This window comes from Podarcis vaucheri (assembly GCF_965113315.1).
Source record: "Podarcis vaucheri genome assembly, chromosome: 13".
In the NCBI taxonomy this organism is placed as follows: domain Eukaryota; kingdom Metazoa; phylum Chordata; class Lepidosauria; order Squamata; family Lacertidae; genus Podarcis; species Podarcis vaucheri.
Genome location: NC_138751.1, coordinates 6578292 through 6597296, shown reverse-complemented (window position 1 = coordinate 6597296; position 19005 = coordinate 6578292). Strand labels below are relative to the sequence as shown.

At 47.7% G+C, this 19005-nt stretch overlaps 1 protein-coding gene across 3 annotated transcripts in view; it reads left to right on the top strand.

Annotated features, from left to right (window-relative positions):
* Window positions 1–17129, top strand: part of RNF31 (ring finger protein 31) — a 42216-nt gene extending 25087 nt beyond the window's left edge. For 2 of the 3 annotated variants that reach the window (XM_082197534.1, XM_082197533.1), the window contains exons 13-22: window positions 2669–2842; window positions 4479–4577; window positions 6043–6132; window positions 8081–8195; window positions 9048–9166; window positions 9372–9488; window positions 9624–9681; window positions 10881–10977; window positions 13052–13226; window positions 16756–17129. In XM_082197534.1, the coding sequence (XP_082053660.1) occupies window positions 2669–2842; window positions 4479–4577; window positions 6043–6132; window positions 8081–8195; window positions 9048–9166; window positions 9372–9488; window positions 9624–9681; window positions 10881–10977; window positions 13052–13226; window positions 16756–16809 (1098 nt within the window). In that variant the 3' untranslated portion in view covers window positions 16810–17129. The remainder of the gene's footprint in view (window positions 1–2668; window positions 2843–4478; window positions 4578–6042; window positions 6133–8080; window positions 8196–9047; window positions 9167–9371; window positions 9489–9623; window positions 9682–10880; window positions 10978–13051; window positions 13227–16755) is intronic. The other variant, XM_082197535.1, reaches the window with a different exon arrangement.
* The last annotated feature ends 1876 nt before the right edge of the window (window positions 17130–19005 follow it).

Here is a 19005-nt window from a genome sequence, read left to right as displayed (position 1 = left end):
CCCCCTTTTTCTAAGCCGCTAAGCCGCTTATCAGCTGATCCAATCAGCAGATAAGCCGCTAATCCGCTAATCCGTCAATGGGCTTGCTTCGCAAGACGAAAAAACCGCTAGACGAAGAGAATCACAGAACGGGTTCTTTTCGTCTTGCGAGGCACCACTGTATCTTGGTTCTTAAACTTAATCCGTTCCGGAAGTCCGTTCCAAAACCAAAGCGCGTTTTCCCATCAAAAGTAATGCAAAATGGATTAATCCTTTCCAGACTTAAACCCCTAAAACAGCAACTTAGCATGAATTTTGCTATCTAACGAGACCATTGATCCATAAAATGAAAGCAATAATCAATACTATAAAATAAATAAGACAGTACAGTGGTACCTCGGGTTAAGAACTTAATTCGTTCTGGAGGTCTGTTCTTAACCTGAAACTGTTCTTAACCTTAGATAATGGGGCCTATTGCTGCCACCGCGCGATTTCTGTTCTCATCCTGAAGCAAAGTTCTTAACCCGAGGTACTATTTCTGGGTTAGCGGAGCCTGTAACCTGAAGCGTCTGTAACCCAAGTTACCACTGTATTGTAGATAATAAAAAAAAAAAAACAAATTTCTTACCTGCACTGATGATAGTCATTGGTTGTATGGGAGGCTTTTATCCATTTCTGCAGTCACACAATCAATCAATCCGTAACTGAACTGGGTTCCACATAGTCACAACAACAAATAAACTGAAAAAGCCTCAAAAGCAGAAACACAAAATAAACAACATAAACAAAAGCACCTAACTTAATCCATTCCGGAAGTCCATTTGACTTCCAAAATGTCCAAAAACCAAGGCGCAGCTTATGATTGGTGCAGGCGCCCCGGAAACAATAGCCAACAGCCGCATTGGCTGTTCGGCTTCTGAAAAACATTCGAAAACCGGAACGCTTCTTTCCAGGTTTTTGGTGTTTGAGAAGCAAGGTACCACTGTATTCTAGAGTCTGAAATACAGTGGTGCCTCGCAAGACGAAATTAATTCGTTCCGCGAGTTTTTTCGTCTAGCGAATTTTTCGTCTTGCGAAGCACGGTGTCGGAAAAGTTTTGGAAAAGCTTCCAAAATCACCAAAAACCTCAAAAAAGGCTACCACACCGCGTTCTATGAGTTGCTCCTCGAAGTCAAGTCGCAACTGTATTAACGGTGTTAAGAAAAAGGAAACAAACTTGCAAGACGTTTTCGTCTTGCGAAGCAAGCCCACAGGGAAATTTCGTCTTGCGAAGCAGCTCAAAAACCGCAAAACCCTTTCGTCTAGCGGGTTTTCCGTCTTGCGAGGCATTCGTCTTGCGGGGCACCACTGTACAGAGCACAAAGTAAAGTTGGTATACAATAACAGAGCATCAGAACCTTGATTACATCTTAATAGCAAAGCTTGTCATAATTGTGGCTTAATAGCAGCCTGTTGTCTGGCTCTGGTTGGGAACTCGAAGGGACCAAAAAAATTGGTGTGGTTTTCAAAGGTTCAGTCCGGCATCTTGCGTCCGGTTGTGTCCTAGCATAAACTAAAACCTCCTTGATCTCAGGAACCGCCATGTAGAATTTGGGTTATGGTAGCTTAAGAGGTGTTCAGATACAGAGAGAGACAGACTTTCCAAAATACAGTGAAATATAAGAATCGCTCTTCAAACTATGATGGCTTACCAGATCTCCTGTCATGCAAGCGTAAAGAAAACCTCACCTTTATATTGGCAATTTGTGTATCCTTTTATAACAGTAAGGTAAAGCTACAACATTATCGTTTCTCTCTCTTATGTTCCAGCTTAGTTATAATTAATGCAACAGCCTGCAATAGATTGTGGTTAAACTTGCATTTATGTCATCAAAGTAGCACAGTTTTTGCAATAGCTATCAAAAGAGATCAAATGCAAACAAAGCATATTTGGATAAAAATTAAACAGTCATTCTCAAAACCTCGGTTACTGATTAATTTGTACTTTCTGGTATGCGTCTTTGGAATGTAATGGGATTTTATATTTGGCTCTGGTTTAGGAGACCTTGAGTTTTAAAAATCCTCCCAGCTTGCTTATCTGTGGAGGCAGAACATTCTGTCTGGCGTTAACTGTTTCTCTTTAGTCAAGGTCAGGTCAACTAGCCTGAGACATTCTTATTTCTGCAGAAATAAAAGCTGCCCCTTTGTTTGTGTGGATCATCTGCTCTGAGATGATCTCCCATTGCCTGTGCCAAGTGAGGGAGGTGTCAGTTGCAGCTGCAGTATTTAATTTTAATTGGATTGGTCTGTTTAAGTCTGGTCTAATAGACATATGTAGGGCAACTGGGAAATTTGATGCTTTTGGAGGGGGTTGGGGGTCTTAGTTGTCAGCCACGTTACTTAAAGACATCGAATTTGTCCTGTTTAGTTAATTTTCATTTGCAGTATTTTACTTCCTGGGGCTCGGAGGATATTTCGTTAAATTTTTTACTATGTTTGTTATTAATTTTCCTTGTATTTTTGCTACTGGCTTTTGTGTGCAGTGGGTAATTTTTATCCGAAAGACGATGGTGCTCTGTTTAGTTGTCGGTTGTGTTTTGTAGAATGCAGAAATTCCCTGGCTTTTTTTGGTACTGTTTCCTGTTTAACATGTGGGATGCGCACAGTAGACTCTCACTCAGCCGGGCTGTTCTTATGTGTGTGTTTTCAGATGCAGTCGCTGACGTCGTGCGAGTGCACGATTTGCCCGGAATGCTTTGCCCTGCACTTCACCATCGCCGTAAAGGAGAAGCACATCACGGACCTGGTGTGTCCGGCCTGCTCTGAGCCTGAGATCAGCGATGAAGGGGAGCTCATCAACTACTTCTCCACCCTCGATATCCAGGCATGTCCTCTCTGCACACTCCTACATCCTAGATTGTTGTTGTTGTTTAGTCGTCTAGTCGTGTCCAACTCTTCGTGACCACGTGGACCAGAGCACGCCAGGCCCTCCTGTCTTCCACTGCCTCCCGCAGTTTGGTCAAACTCATGCTGGTAGCTTTGAGAACACTGTCCTACCATCTCGTCCTCCATCGTCCCCTTCTCCTTGTTCCCTCCATCTTTCCCAACATCAGGGTCTTTTCCAGGGAGTCTTCTCTTCTCATGAGGTGGCCAAAGTATTGGAGCCTCAGCTTCAGGATCTGTCCTTCCAGTGAGCACTCAGGGCTGATTTCCTTCAGAATGGAGAGGTTTGATCTTCTTGCAGTCCATGGGACTCTCAAGAGTCTCCTCCAGCACCAGAATTCAAAAGCATCAATTCTTCGGCGATCAGCCTTCTTGATGGTCCAGCTGGAGCAGGAACCGGCAAGCCACTCCTGTATCCCTGCCAAGAAAACTCCATGAACAAAGACAACAGGCATCCTAGATACATTCCCCAAATGCCAATTTTCCACTCCGTGCTCACATCTGCTTCTCCGTAGAAACGCAATCTGCGTTTTAACAAATGGCGACGTCCCTTTTAACAGGTCCTCAGTGCCCCTTTTAATTTTAATTTTTTTAAGAAATCGGGAAGGAAAGCAAGGAAGGGAGGAAAAGTGCAAATTGAACTGGAGGAGGGCTGACTTTTCCTTACTTGCCAGCCCTCCTTTTCATGTAAGGGTCTCCTCTAGGGCCCAGCTAGGAAAGGGAGTTCCTGAGCCCGTTTTCAAAGAATCTTCCTTCCAGCCCACCTCTAGGGGGAAAATACAGTGGTACCTCAGGTTAAGTACTTAATTCATTCCAGAGGTCCATTCTTAACCTGAAAGAAGCACCACTTTAGCTAATGGGGCCTCCTGCTGCCACCGCGCCGCCCGAGCACAATTTCTGTTCTCATCCTGAAGCAAAGCTCTTAACCCGAGGTAATATTTCTGGGTTATCGGAGTCTGTAACCTGAAGCGTATGTAAGCTGAGGTACCACTGTAGTTTAAATGTACAGAATCAGACCATAGGCCCATCCACCTCACTACCGACCACACAGACTGAATGTCAAAACAGAAAGAATTCTATTAGGGAGAAAAGTTGGCCAAAGGAAGAGAAAAGGAGGTCTGTAAACACAGACTAGGAAATAAAAATTGTATAGCCAATCCAACATGTTACATGTACAGAAGCATAGCTGTCAGATTTCCCCTTTTCTTGCGAGGAATCCCATTCAGAATAAGGGAATTTCCCTTTAAAAATGGGAAATGACAGCTATGCAGAAGAGAGATTTTTAGGTGAGAGCATCTTGGACTTCTGAAAGGAAGGAAGGAAGGAAGGAAGGAAGGAAGGAAGGAAGGAAGGAAGCCACACGCTCATAAAACTCAATATTTTATAAGATGGACAGTTTAGCTCAGTGGCCAAACAAGCCCCGCCTCTGTTGCCTTCAAGGCCAGCCCTGCTGTTTCCTATCCGGTCTTGACTGCGCCTGAAGGGACCATTTTGTTCTATCCCTCCCATAAAATAAAATAAAAAAGGAAACACCATTTGTCTGTTTCCCATATTCTGCTTCCTTTACCTCCCCACAGCTGCGCGGTTGCCTGGACCCTGAGACCTATGAGCTCTTCAACAAGAAGCTGATGGAGCGCGTTCTCATGCGCGATTCCAAGTTTCAGTGGTGCACGCATGTGAGTAAAGGACTGTTTGGGGAAGGGGAAGAGTTTATCAGGGAGGGAGAGGCTGGATGCAAAGGGGGCCTCCTCCCAAAAGACAAACGATGAATCGTCTGGACTTCAAAACGAGACGACGTGATTCATATATAAAAAGTCTGCCGCCTTGGTCACACTCTAGCGCGACTGAGAGACGAGGCGGGGCTTTGGAGGCGCCTTAAGGGAGAGGTGAAATTGCTTAAAACCTGTCCCCCTCTCCACCCTGCAAGTTCATTTTTGTGCATTTTGTGCCCACCTCTGAGGTGCTGAAGATGAGGTGCTCAGCTATTCTTAGTTACAAGAAACTGCCTAACTCCGAGCGAGGCCTTTGAGCCGTCCAGCGCAGGACTGCCTGCACTGACCGGCAGCAGCTCTCCAGGATTTGGGTCAGGGAGTTTCTCCCAGCCCTACCTGGAGATGGCAGGATTTGAACCCGGAACATTCTGTGTGCAGAGCAGATTGTTCTACCCCAGAACTACGACCCTTCTCACTACAGTGGTACCTCTGTTTGCGAGCGGGATCTGTTCCGGAGGCCCGTTCGCAAGAAGAAAAGAACGCAACCCGCAGTGGCGCGTTTGCGCATGTACGGGTTGCGATTCGCCGTTTCTGCGCATGCGCGTGACGTCGTTTTGCGCTTCTGCGCATGTGCGAGCGGCAAAACCCGGAAGTAACTACTGCAACGCGCTCTACCTGGGGCTACCTTTGAAGGTGACCCGGAAACTGCAATTAATCCAGAATGTGGCAGCTAGACTGGTGACTGGGAGCGGCCGTCGGGACCACATAACACCGGTCCTGAGAGATCTGTACTGGCTCCCAGTATGTTTCCGAGCACAATTCAAAGTGCTGGTGCTGACCTTTAAAGCCCTAAACAGCCTTGGTCCTGTATACCTGAAGGAGCGTCTCCACTCCCATCATTCAGCCCGGACGCTGAGGTCCAACGCCGAGGGCCTTCTGGCAGTTCCATCATTGCGAGAAGTGAGGGTACAGGGAACCAGACAGAGGGCCTTCTCGGTAGTGGCGCCCGCCCTGTGGAACACCCTCCCTTCAGATGTGAAGGAAATAAGCAGCTATCCTATCTTTAAAAGACATCTGAAGGCAGCCCTGTTCAGGGGAGCTTTTAATGTTTGATGTATCATAGTATTTTAATATTCTTTTGGAAGCCGCCCAGAGTGGCTGGGGAAGCCCAACCAGATGGGCGGGGTATGAATAATAAATTATTATTATTCCGCATCGCCACGAGGCGTATCCTGAAAGAACGTAACATGAATCGGACGTAACATGAGGTATGACTGTAATAGGCTTGTTTATTCCCCACCTGTCACCTCCTCAATTGTGACAAGTGTCCAGCTCTTCTAAGAGCCTGGGGTCAGGAGGAGGGACGCCCAGGGTGCCTTGCGATCGCTTCTCCCCTTCACTCCTCCCTTTCCTTTCCTCCTCTCTCTAGTGCTCCTTTGGCTTCATCTATGAGTCTGAGCAGCTGGAGGCCAAATGTCCACAGTGCCGCAAGAGCTTCTGCGTCCAGTGCAAGCGTCAGGTGGGTGAGGCCGCTTCCTGCCGGGTGGTTGTGGAGCAGCAAAGGGGCTGCCATCGTGCTGGGAGCTGCTGTGTCTTGCGGGGAGACTTGGGGTAGCCAGTTGGGTCCCTAGATGTCTCACACACAAACACGCTCTCTCTCTCTCTCGAAGCCTCGTTGTTGCTTTGTTCTTCCCAGAAACCCAAGAAGCCAGTCCATTGTTGAGATCAGGGGTTAGGTTGGTAGGTAGGTAGGTAGGTAGGTAGATAGATAGATAGATAGATAGATAGATAGATAGATAGATAGATAGATAGATAATTTATTACGGCCGGAGACCAGCTTATAAAACACACTTGGGGGTACAATCCCAGAAGGAAAACAAACATTTAAGACAATGTACAACAATACAGTGGTACCTCGGGTTACATACGCTTCAGGTTACAGACTCCGCTAACCCAGAAATATTACCTCGGGTTAAGAACTTTGCTTCAGGATGAGAACAGAAATCGTGCTCCGGCGGCGCAGCAGCAGCAGGAGGCCCCATTAGCTAAAGTGATGCTTCAGGTTAAGAACAGTTTCAGGTTCAGAACAGACCTCCGGAACGAATTAAGTACTAAACCCAAGGTACCACTGTAAATTTAAAATTTATAAATGCGATAAGCGTATAGACACTTAAAACTTTAAGATAAGCTATCGCAGAGAGATGACCCAGAGTCACCCATGGAACCGAGTTTGGGGATTTTCTTAACGAACTAGTTTGGGTCAGGGGATTGTCTGCGCCTAGAGATCTGTACACAGAATCTGGCGACCATCCGGGTCGACTTATGATCTTTGCCTAACAGGGGAAAGGTCAAATTTTTGCTTTTCCGGGAGGTCAGCGAGCCTCACCAGCAGGGGATCAATGGTCTCACTACGTGCCTCTTCATAAAAGAGACATCTAAAGAACAAGTACTCTGGGCTTGCTATCTCCCCCACCGAACAGGCGCAAAGTCTCTGAGCACGTGGGACTTTTTTAAAGGATCCTTCCAGGACCGGCGAGGGCAGAGCTGAGCTTCTGGCGAGTGTAAAAGCCCTTCTTGCATTTTTGGATATGAGACAGAAGAGATATGTTGCCGGTGCGGCTATGTATCTCTCGATTTCTCCAATTTTATAGTCGGGGCACCTTGAGCAATCCTGTTGTCTCTTGGTGTCTATGATTCTTTGCCTGACTGTATCTTTTGCCTGGCCCAAGCCCAGACTTAGAAAGATCAGGGGTTAAAGTCAGTGCCATTTTGAAAAGTTTGAGCCGCCATCTTGTTTCAAGATGGCGGCCAGTTGTATCCAGGCATAGATGGAAAACTTCTCTTTGACCTCCCAAACCAATCATGCCTCACATCTTCTGAGGTGTCCAAATGCCCGGACAGTAAACAGTGTTTCAAAATACATAGCGCGCGCGCACACAAAATACACAACCACAACGATCAATGAGGGCAACATCACTTGGTGTCATTGATTGTTCCCTCATGCCACTACATTTACTCCTGGCAGGAAGTTAAATAGGGGGTACTTTAGGGACGGGGTTCCTTCCCTCTGCTTCCTTCCTCGAGTTTAACCCCAAGGGCTACTGAATGTCACTGCACGGCCCTGTGCTAGGCTCCGTCTCTTGGTCACGTGTCGGCGTGACAGTGCTGCGATTCTGTCCTTGGGGAAACTGATGGCTCGATAAATACACAGATTGCAAACGGGTGCTGAAAAGGTATTGACATAGCGAGGGTCCTGTGGAGAGGATATCCTTTGCAGGGGTGCCACCACCGAGAAGGCCGTTCCTTGAGATGGCAGCTGGAGGAGGAGGAGAGGCTTCTGGAGATGAACCCAGTGCCTGCCCAGCCTCCTTTTTACCTCCTTTGATTCTACTGCTATGGAAGGAAGAGAGGGCAAATGTTGGCACCCTCCTCAAGTCTTTCTCCTCTTTTCCCCTTTCCCGGGTCAGTGGGAGCCTCAGCACCAGGGCCTGACTTGCGATGAGTTCCTGGAGTGGAAGCGGACCAACGACCCTGAGTACCAGGCCCAGGGCTTGGCAGTCTACCTGCAGGAGAATGGAATTGGTAAGGGTTCCTGTTTACTGGAAGGTTGGTGGTTCAAGCCTACCCAGGTTCAAACCCACCCAGGGGCAAGCCCAATCCCGTGGGCAGGATTCCTTCATTCTGAGGAAACCAAAGCACTAGGAAGTCCTAGAGTCTCCCACCGCTTGGAGATCAGAGTGGCATGTATCAGTAGATCAGAATCATAGAATCGGAAGGGACTGCGTGGGTCATCTAGCCCAACCCCTTGCGATTCAGGAATCCTTTGCCCAACGTGAGACTTGAACCCACAACCCTGGGATTAAGAGTTTTGGTTGCTGCGTCCTGGCAGGGGCAGAGCCTTTCGTTATCGCCCAAAAAACCCGCCGGCCGGCAGAAGGCGAGCGAATAAAGTCTAAAAAGGTAAAGGGACCCCTGACCATTAGGTCCAGTCGTGGCCGACTCTGGGGTTGCGGTGCTCATCTCGCTTTATTGGCCGAAGGAGCCGGCGTACAGCTTCTGGGTCATGTGGCCAGCAGGACTAAGCCGTTTCTGGCGAACCAGAGCAGTGCACGGAAACGCCGTTTACCTTCCCGCCGGAGCAGTGCCTATTTATCTACTTGCACTTTGACGTGCTTTCGAACTGCTAGGTTGGCAGGAGCAGGAACCGAGCAACGGGAGCTCACCCCGTCGCAGGGATTCGAACCGCCGACCTTCAGATCGGCAAGCCCTAGGCTCTGTGGTTTAACCCACAGCGCCACCCGCGTCTAGCCCTCGATAAAAGATTGGCCAACATCCTAATTGTGGCGACTCTCAGCAGAAGCGACGAGAGCAGCAAATCTCCTCCATTTCTCTCTTCCTCCTAACCCTCCTCCTTCCCTCTCTCCCTCCTTCCAGCGTGTCCGAAATGCAAGTTCTCCTACGCTTTGGCCCGCGGAGGCTGCATGCATTTCCAGTGCTCCCAGTGCAGACATCACTTCTGCAGCGGCTGCTACAGCGCATTCTATGCCATGAACGTAAGGGAGCGCCAAAGGGCGCCTGTCGAGGGGCTGCCAACTGGGGGGAAGGCAGGCGGCGCTTGACAGGAAGCCGGATTCGGCTCACGGGCTTATGGTTGCCGATCCCCTGGACCCAAACGTTCGTCCTTGTTAGGGGACCAGGGTGAAGGAAACATCTTGGGGTGTCTCAACAACTCGCTTTCTCTCGCCCTCCCGTCTCCAGCAGAAATGCCCCATCGCCGAGTGCCCTATAAGGCGGTCCCTCCACGGCCACCACCCTCGCGACTGCCTCTTCTACCTCCGCGACTGGGACGTGCCTCGCCTGCAGCGCCTCCTACAGGTCAGTGTAAGAGCAAGGCATGATGGTTCGGGCACAGGAGGGAGAAGCAGAGGGCGGGGGGGGGGATATTTGTGGGTGGGGAAGGCCGCGCGAGGTGTCCCTTTGGTGTTCACGCTTGACATCTCCCCATCCCAGGACAACAACATCGTGTTCAACACAGATCCTCCAGCCGGGACCCGCGCCACCCCTGGAGGTGAGTGCTAAAGGGCTACTGCATTGCAGGGGGTTGGACTAGATTGTCGCCAGGGGTCCCTTCCAACTCGATAGTTTCTCTGACTCGTAGGGAAGCCTGGCTTGCTGAGAGCATGTCTGCGTTTCCCGTCCTTACTTGCTGATCAATAGATTTTTTGATAACCTAATTTACGGGGGGGGGGGTTGCAAAGGCTTGTGGGTAATGTCAAGGAGGGAAGTGGTTTCCTGTGTGGTGGACGGCCTTTCCTTTCCTCTTTTAACGGTCCGTCTTTGTGTCACAAAGATGAGCTTAACCGTCATGGCTTCCACGCTGAGGATCCTGGGATTTATAAGATTTTGTGTTTTTAGGGTGCCAAGAGTTTGGGGATCCCAAACTCCTCAAAAGTTGTACGTACCACATAAATTAGAAACATTTAAAAAATACTGAGTGCTTTATAATGCTTCGAAATAAATAAAATAGTACTTAAATTGGGTATAGCCCTACTTTTGGACGAGCGGCGAGGGCAGTTTTATTTAAGCCAGGTTTTTCAGAACCTTTGTTTTTAACTGGTATGTCCCACGGAGGACTTTACGATCTTCAAACAAAAACATCTTGGAGATCCCGGGACACAGAGAGGTTAGGCTGGCCTTGATCAGAGCCAGGGCTTTTTCAGCTGTGGCCCCGATCTGGTGGAACGCTCTGTCACAAGAGACTAGGGCCCTGTGGGACTTGACATCTTTCCGCAGGGCCTGCAAGACAGAGCTGTTCCACCAGGCCTTTGGCCAAGGCACAGCCTGACCCCCTCCTTTGGTGATCCTTACAGAACTCTAGCCCAGTGGTTGCCATTGATTTGATTTTGAATTGATTTTGAAATGCACTTCAATTAATTGATTTTATGCAAACTGCATTACTTTTATTGTTAGCCGCTCTGAGCCCGGCTTCGGCTGGGGAGGGCGGGATATAAATAAATTATTATTATTATTATTATTATTATTATTATTAGTCTTCTCTTGGTGTGAGTTTTTAACTCCCGCTATATTTTGCTTCTTAGTTTGGGGTTCCTTTTTTTTTTTGAACTCCTGAATCTCATTTTCTCCTGTATCGCTTACACATTGTTGTCGGCGTAAGCCCCCTTGGTTATTTCTGCGAAATGGCAGGGATGGACAAACAAACGCTGAACTTAACACGGCGATACCGTCTTCCCCCTCCTCGAATTTCAGGCGGATGCCGTGTGATGGAGCAGAAGGAGACCATGAACGGGCTGAAGGACGAGCCGTGCGGGAAAGAAACCCAAGCTGGCTACGCTGGCCTTTGCCAGTGAGTGACGCCATTTTGTGGGAAACTGTAGGCTGGTTTCTGTAGTAGCACATCCCTCTCTGGGAGTGTGTGGGGTGTTGGGGGGGTAGTCCCTCTGGTGGGGGAACACATGGTGCTCCTTCTGGGATATTTTGTCCACCTTTGGTCCTCACCCTCCACTCGGCTCTCACCTGTGGCTCCTAGAAGCTGTCAGGATGCCACAGCGGCCGCACCCCTGGAACGGCTTCGACTGGCCGGCTAAACCAGATTTTTTTTGGCCTACAACTCCCATCATCCCTATCTAGCAGGACCAGTGGTCAGGGATGATGGGAATTGTAGTCTCAAAGCATCTGGAGGGCCGAGGTTGAGGAAACCTGATGTAGAGGAAAGTGAGGCTTGAGAGCAGTACATGTGAAAAGGATCTAGGAGTCTTGGTTGACCACAAACTTGACATGAGCCAACAGTGTGACGCGGCAGCTAAAAAAGCCAATGCAATTCTGGGCTGCATCAATAGGAGTATAGCATCTAGATCAAGGGAAGTAATAGTGCCACTGTATTCTGCTCTGGTCAGACCTCACCTGGAGTACTCTGTCCAGTTCTGGGCACCACAATTCAAGAAGGACACTGACAAACTGGAACGTGTCCAGAGAAGGGCAACCAAAATGGTCAAAGGCCTAGAAACGATGCCTTATGAGGAACGGCTAAGGGAGCTGGGCATGTTTAGCCTGGAGAAGAGGAGGTTAAGGGGTGATATGATAGGCATGTTCAAATATATAAAAGGATGTCACATAGAGGAGGGAGAAAGGTTGTTTTCTGCTGCTCCAGAGAAGCGGACACGGAGCAATGGATCCAAACTACAAGAAAGAAGATTCCACCTAAACATTAGGAAGAACTTCCTGACAGTAAGAGCTGTTTGACAGTGGAATTTGCTGCCGAGGAGTGTGGTGGAGTCTCCTACTTTGGAGGTCTTTAAGCAGAGGCTTGACAACCATATGTCAGGAGTGCTCTGATGGTGTTTCCTGCTTGGCAGGGGGTTGGACTCGATGGCCCTTGTGGTCTCTTCCAACTCTAGGATTCTATGAGGGGCAGATGGGGCTCGTCCACCTGGGAAGGGAGTTTATCTAGGAGAAGGAAAGCTCTGATCCTAAACCTCCACTGCCTTGGGGGATATCTTTGGGAGAAGGAGAAAACGCTGCACAAATTCAGAGTGGAGTCCCTAAGATGGTTGGATGGAGCCTTGTACGCCTCCTTCCAGCAACTCCTGCAGCCAAACGTCTTGCTCTGCTTTCCTTTGGTTCACATCAGCCAGACCTCCAGACACACTGCCTAGGCTTGCGCCCCAAGGAGGTCACTTCGTTGCTGCTAACACAGCTTTTAAGTTCTTTTTAAGTTGTATTTTAATTACCGTATTTTCGCTCTATAAGACTCACCAGACCACAAGATAGTTTATAGAGGAGGAAAACAAGAAAAAAAATATTCTGAGTCCCAGAAGCCAGAACAGCAAGAGGGATCGCCGCGCAGTGAAAGCAGCGATCCCTCTTGCTGTTCTGGCTTCTGTGATAGCTGCACAGCCTGCATTCGCTCCATAAGACGCACACACATTACTTTTTAGGAGGGAAAAAGTGAGTCTTATAGAGCAAAAAATACAGTAATTGTTTTTATATCTGGTGTTAGCCGCCCTGAGCCCGGTCTTGGCTGGCGAGGGTGGGGTATAAATAAATTTATTATTATTATTATTATTTTGACTTCACCCCCAGAGGCACACTCCATTGTCTCTTGAGACAGACGGATGCCAACAACGTCCCTCTCTCTTATCCTCCGTCTGGGCAAGTGAGAGGACTTGCCACAGGCCCACGGACAGATTAATTCACACTTTGGGCCCAAAGCGAAGCGGTGTTACATGGGGGAAGCTCTCGGGGCCAGATAGAGACGATCGTAAGCATTGACGTTCCCAGTTCCCGTGTTACGTGATCGCCGGGAGACTTGGGGTATGTGGACACGGAGGGGTGGTGTGGCAGAGAGAAAGGGGCCGATTTATTGTGGGGCGTTAAGGTGGCCGGAGCGCCGCAGTGATTGACGTCTCCCCTGCTCCTAGGGCACACTACAAGGAGTACCTGGTCAGCCTCATCAACAGCCACTCCCTGGACCCAGCCGTCCTCTACACCTTGCAAGAAGTAGAGAATGTCTGCCGGCGACACTCCCCTGCTGCGATGCTGCCGCCTCGGGCGCCGGCCGAGGATGACGAAGCTTATCGAGGGCGCTTGGTCAAGGTGAAAGGAAATTATCTGAGGCGGGGGGTGGGGATCCCTGGAGTTTGTGCTGGAAAAGCTTGAGAGTTCCTTTCTTGCTGTAACTGACTCCTTTTTATTACAGTGGTACCTCGGGTTAAGTACTTAATTCGTTCCGGAGGTCCGTTCTTAACCTGAAACTGTTCTTAACCTGAAGCACCACTTTAGCTAATGGGGCCTCCTGCTGCCGCCGGAGCACGATTTCTGTTCTCATCCTGAAGCAAAGTTCTTAACCTGAAGCACTATTTCTGGGTTAGCGGAGTGTGTAACCTGAAGCGTATGTAACCTGAAGCGTATGTAACCTGAAGCGTATGTAACCCGAGGTACCACTGTATTTGTAAAATTATATCCCACTTGATTATCAGAATTATAGGGTTCGAAGGGACATCCAGTTTATTCTAGGCCAACCCCTTGCAGTGCAGGAATGTCTACTACAGTGGTACCTCGGGTTACATACGCTTCAGGTCACAGACTCCCGCTAACCCAGAAATAGTACCTCGGGTTAAGAACTTTGCTTCAGGATGAGAACAGAAATCGTGCAGTGGCGGTGGCAGCAGGAGGCCCTATTAGCTAAAGTGGTGCTTCAAGTTAAGAACAGTTTCAGGTTAAGAACAGACCTCCAAAATGAATTAAGTTCTTAACCAGAGGTACCACTGTAGATTATCCATGGCAGATGGCCGTCCGACCTCTACTTAAAAACATCTGAAGGCAGCCCTGTTTAGGGAAGCTTTTAACGTTTGATGTTTTATCATGTTTTTAATATTCTGTTGGGAGCCGCCCAGAGTGGCTGGGGAAACCTAACCAGATGGGTGGGGTATAGAGTATAAATGAAAAAAAAAATTGATATGGTTTTATTAATTGTTATTATTAATTGAAAACCTCCAAGGAACAAGAGTCCACCACATCCCGAGGGAGACTGTTCCAGCTCAGTCGGTAGACTCTTAATCTCAGGGATATAAAAAGAAAAGAAACCTCAGTGCCATTTAGAAAAATAATAAAATGATCAGTAAAAAATAATTATGAGCCAACTATTTAATATATTCCAAATAAATAAATAAGATCCATGATAAGGTAAAAGCAGATTAAAACACACTTAAGCATTCTACGTCTAGGTAAAAGGTAAAGGGACCCCTGACCGTTAGGTCCAGTCGCAGACGGCTCTGGGGTTGTGGCGCTCATCTCGCTTTACTGGCCTAGGGAGCCGGCGTACAGCTTACAGGTCATGTGGCCAGCATGACTAAGCCACTTCTGGCGAACCAGAGCAGCGCACGGAAATGCCGTTTACCTTCCCGCCGGAGCGGTACCTATTTATCTACTTGCACTTTGACGTGCTTTCGAACTGCTAGGTTGGCAGGAGCAGGGACCGAGCAACGGGAGCTCACCGCCGACCTTCTGATCAGAAAGTCCTAGGCTCTGTGGTTTAGCCCACAGCGCCACCCGCGTCCCTTACGTGTCTAGGTAGGCTAGTCTAAAAGAAAAGTTTTTTAGCAGGCGCTGAGAAAGTAACACAGTGATGGCGTCTTCTTGATGTCATAGACTTACAGAAATGTAGAGCTGGCCAACAAGACAACAACAAGAACCTACCATAGAATCATAGAATCATAGAATCATAGAGTTGGAAGAGACCACAAGGGCCATCGAGTCCAACCCCCTGCCAAGCAGGAAACATTTTATATATATACCAACAGCATTCAAATCAGTCTGTCTAACCTTTTTTTATATATAAAATTTTTATTGGTTTTTCACAATTTTTATAACCACAAACATTACACAATACAAACAAACAAACACAGAAACAAACATGTATAATTTCAAATCCTTTTTTCTTAAGCCTTACTTCATTGACTTCCCCATACCTCCCCTTTCTGCATCCCAGTTTCCAAATTTGTTTCAGCAAATCCTACCCCTTGGTTTTATCAAATTTTCCCTTATTCTTTTCTTTTACTTAGTCTTTTACAGCTGTAATCCCCTTTTTCTAAAACTTCAACATTTTAGCATTCATTAATTTTACAATGTTTCTTAAGATAAATTCTAAATTTCTTCCAGTCTTCATCCGCCGTCTCTTTCCCCTGGTCACGGATTCTGCCAGTCATTTCAGCCAGTCCCATGCAGTCTATCACCTTCATCTGCCATTCTTCCAGAGTGGGTAGATCTTGTGTCTCAAATCAGTCTGTCTAACCTGATCCAATAACACACACACACACACACACACACACACACACACACACACACACACCACTCACACATGAGAACAAATTTCAGTACAGCCAAACAAAGACAGCCAACCACACCCTTGGCCAATTCCAACCTCTCTCAGCACCAAAGCAAAACAAGCAAATAGTAGAGAGAACCCACGCAAGTGATCCTGACGCAAAACTACACTAAGTAGAATAGAAGCATTGCCATCCCATCATTCCCCCTTCTCTTCCTAACGTGACACTAATGTCTCAACAAACGAAACTGATCTGTAGAAAATGTAACTTGAAAAAAAGAGACATTGCACATACTTTTGTAAGCCAATAAATCTTTCATAAAAATATATTAGAATTACCTCCCTCCCCGCAAAAAATTAAGAGTTGGAAAGGGACCTGGGGGCCATCTAGTCCACCCCGCTGCAGTGCAGAAATGTCAACAGGCAGGGAGTTCCAGCTGCCACACATGAAATCGATTTCTTACAAACGAGGAGCGGGTATTGTGTGGCACTTGCCGGTTCTGCAGATCAAAGCGGTTTAGTGGGAATACAGTGGTGCCTCGCAAGGCGAAATTAATTCATTCCGCAATTTTTTTCTTCTTGCGAGTTTTTCGTCTTGCGAAGCATGGTTTCCCATAGGAATGCATTGAAAATCAATCAATGCGTTCCTATGGAGACCATCCGGGGACAGAGGGGAAGCGCCGCTCTGTCCCCTCTTTTGAAGCAAGGGGCGGAGAGGAGAAGATCGCTTCTCCCCCTTGCCGCCCCTTGGTTCAAAAGGGGTCCGGGGAGAGAGGGGAAGGAGCTGCGCCTTCCCCTCTGTCCCCGGAGCGTGCGGGGCTGGCAACGGGGAGAAGCGATCTTCTCCCCGCCGCCCCTTGCTTCAAAAGAGGTCCGGGGACAGCGGGGAAGACGCGCTGCGCTTCCCGCTATCCCCGGAGCTTGCAGGGCAAGCTTCGTTTTGCAAAGCAAGCCCATAGGGAAATTCGTCTTGCGAAGCAACTCGAAAACGAAAAAACCTTTCATTTTACGAGTTTTTCGTCTCGCGAGGCGTTCGTCTTGCAGGGCACCACTGTATTGGGGTTTCGGCAATCTCAGAGGGGAACTGGTCCCAATCGACTTTAGATACTAATCGTTATGCCATGAACTCGAACCCGGTACATCTAAAGCGCCAAAGGCCAGGGCAAAGAGCTTGGGCGCCAGCATGGGGTGAGCCCTGCGTCGCCAAGGTTCCAGACCCACCTCTGTGGGGAGGGAGCCCCACAACTTAGGGGCTCCTTTACCTAACCTCCCTTCCCTTTTGTTTCCAACCTGCTACAGATTCTGATGGATCAGGAGCCTCTGGGGCCCCAGATCCCACGCCGAAGGAAGTAGGCGGCCTGCTGAGAGGAATCGGGAAGCGTGCGGCTGCAGTCTGGCTCCCTTTTGGGGAGAGTTTGTTTGGGGAAAGCTGACCGGAAGCAGGCCTTGCGTCTTCAGGAAAAGCCTCCTCCCTGGGCAGGAGGAGCAATGTTAATATTTCTTAAAAGTCTTTTTATTTGGAGTTTCCGAGGTGCCTTTCTCAACGCTGTCTTCCTACTCCTCAGGGATGGGACCGGCCGCGTCTCATTGTGGTCCGAGACCAGACCCCTTCCCATTCTTTCCTTCTCTCCCCCATCGTGACTCCGAATAAACCGTTCTGTGTTTTAAAAGAACAGCTGCAGTGTGACGCTCCTTTTTTTTGCCGATTCGGGCACTGCCCGCCTCGGTCCCATCCTTAATGCTTTCCCAGTTCCCGTAGTTTATGTACCATATTTTTTGCTCTATAAGACTCACTTTTTCCCTCCTAAAAAGTAAAGGGAAATGTGTGTGCGTCTTATGGAGTGAATGCAGGCTGCACAGCTATCCCAGAAGCCAGAACAGCAAGGGGGGTCGCTGCTTTCACTGCACAGCGATCCCTCTTGTTGTTCTGGCTTCTGAGATTCAGAATATTTTTTTTCTTGTTTTCTTCCTCCAAAAACTAGGTGCGTCTTATGGTCTGGTGCGTCCTATAGAGCAAAAAATGTGGTATTTACTATTCCTTTAGAGCAGCACATCCAACACCCAAAAGATAGCAATCTACTCACAGTGCTCAAATCCTGGCTGTGATCTACCCATTGTCCTTGCCAGGCAAACTTGTTGAGCTGTTTTTGGGGGGAGGCAAAGTTGTTGAACTGATTTTCTTGCTTAATAAAGTTTATTAAAACAATGATCTTAAAATACACACAAAACAAACATACAGTACAAGCATTCTATAAGAAAAAAGAACTTAATTACATACAGAATAAAAAACAGTAAAAGAACAGAAACTCTCAACTAAACCCATTGTACTATTTTGCATTCAACTTTTTTTTTTACAGTTTCTTATTAATATTTTTCTATATCTTAGTTTAAACTTTTTCTAACACTTCCTTTTTTTTTAAGGGGAACCAAAGTTGTTGAGGTGGGGTTTTTTTTCATTTCATGGGACGATCGCTCAGGATCGCCCCGCAAGCGACCGGTAGATCGTGATCGACCTGTTGGACATGCCTGCCTTATAGCATTCATACGTCGCTCTTCAGCCCAAACAAGGCTCCCAGAGCATAGCTGTCAATGTTTCCCCTTTTTAAAGGGAAATTCCTTTATTCCAAATAGGATTCCTCGCAAGAAAAGGGAAAAGTTGACAGCTATGTCCCAGAGCAGCTTATGCACAGTCAACTGAGACAAGAGGATCCCTGAAAATCTGAGAAACCACGACACGCAAGGAAAAACGGACAGGGAAGGAAGAGGAAAAGAAATCAAACTTGGTCCCCGATTCTCAAAACGACCATTCTTATAAAGGGCAGCCGGCACAGTTAAGGGACAGGGGGTTGCCTGACGGAACTGGTCTGTCTCTCCCTCTGAGACAGCAACTGATTTTCAGAAGCACTGTCTCTGACAGGGGAGGTATATTTCACTATTTATTGGCCCCCGACACTCGAGGAAGCTCTGTCCTGTGGTTCTAGAGGGTTGGTTTGGTATTTGGCAGGAGGGTCCCTTAAGGACTGTCTCGGGCGGGAAACGGTATCATTCCGGTTGCCGGACTTCAATAAGGATATTATAGAGCTGGAAAGGGTTCAGATATCACAGAGCTGGGAGTGGTACAGAGCTACAAATTGATCAAGGGGCTGGAAGCAGCTCCTCCCTGAGGAAGGATGATAACATTTGGCACTTTTTAGCTAAAGCTAAATACGTTTTTCCCTCAATTTTTTTAATTGATTTTCCACAGAAGAAAAAGCAAAAACAAACAAAACACACAACAAAGACAATAAACTAAACACACAAAAAATTATTACTTCAAATACCTAAATCTCTTAACATTGTTAAAAGCTATGTTAAACAATGTTAAAAGCTAAATACATTTAAAGCACATGGCTCCCCCCCCAAAAAAAAATAAATTGTGGGAACTGTCGTTTGCCCCTCACAGAGCTACAATTCCCAGCACCCATATCGAACTATACTTCCCAGGATTCTTTGGTGGAAGTTACATGCTTTCAATTTACAGTGTGTACGGAGGAAAGGTGCATTTAAGGG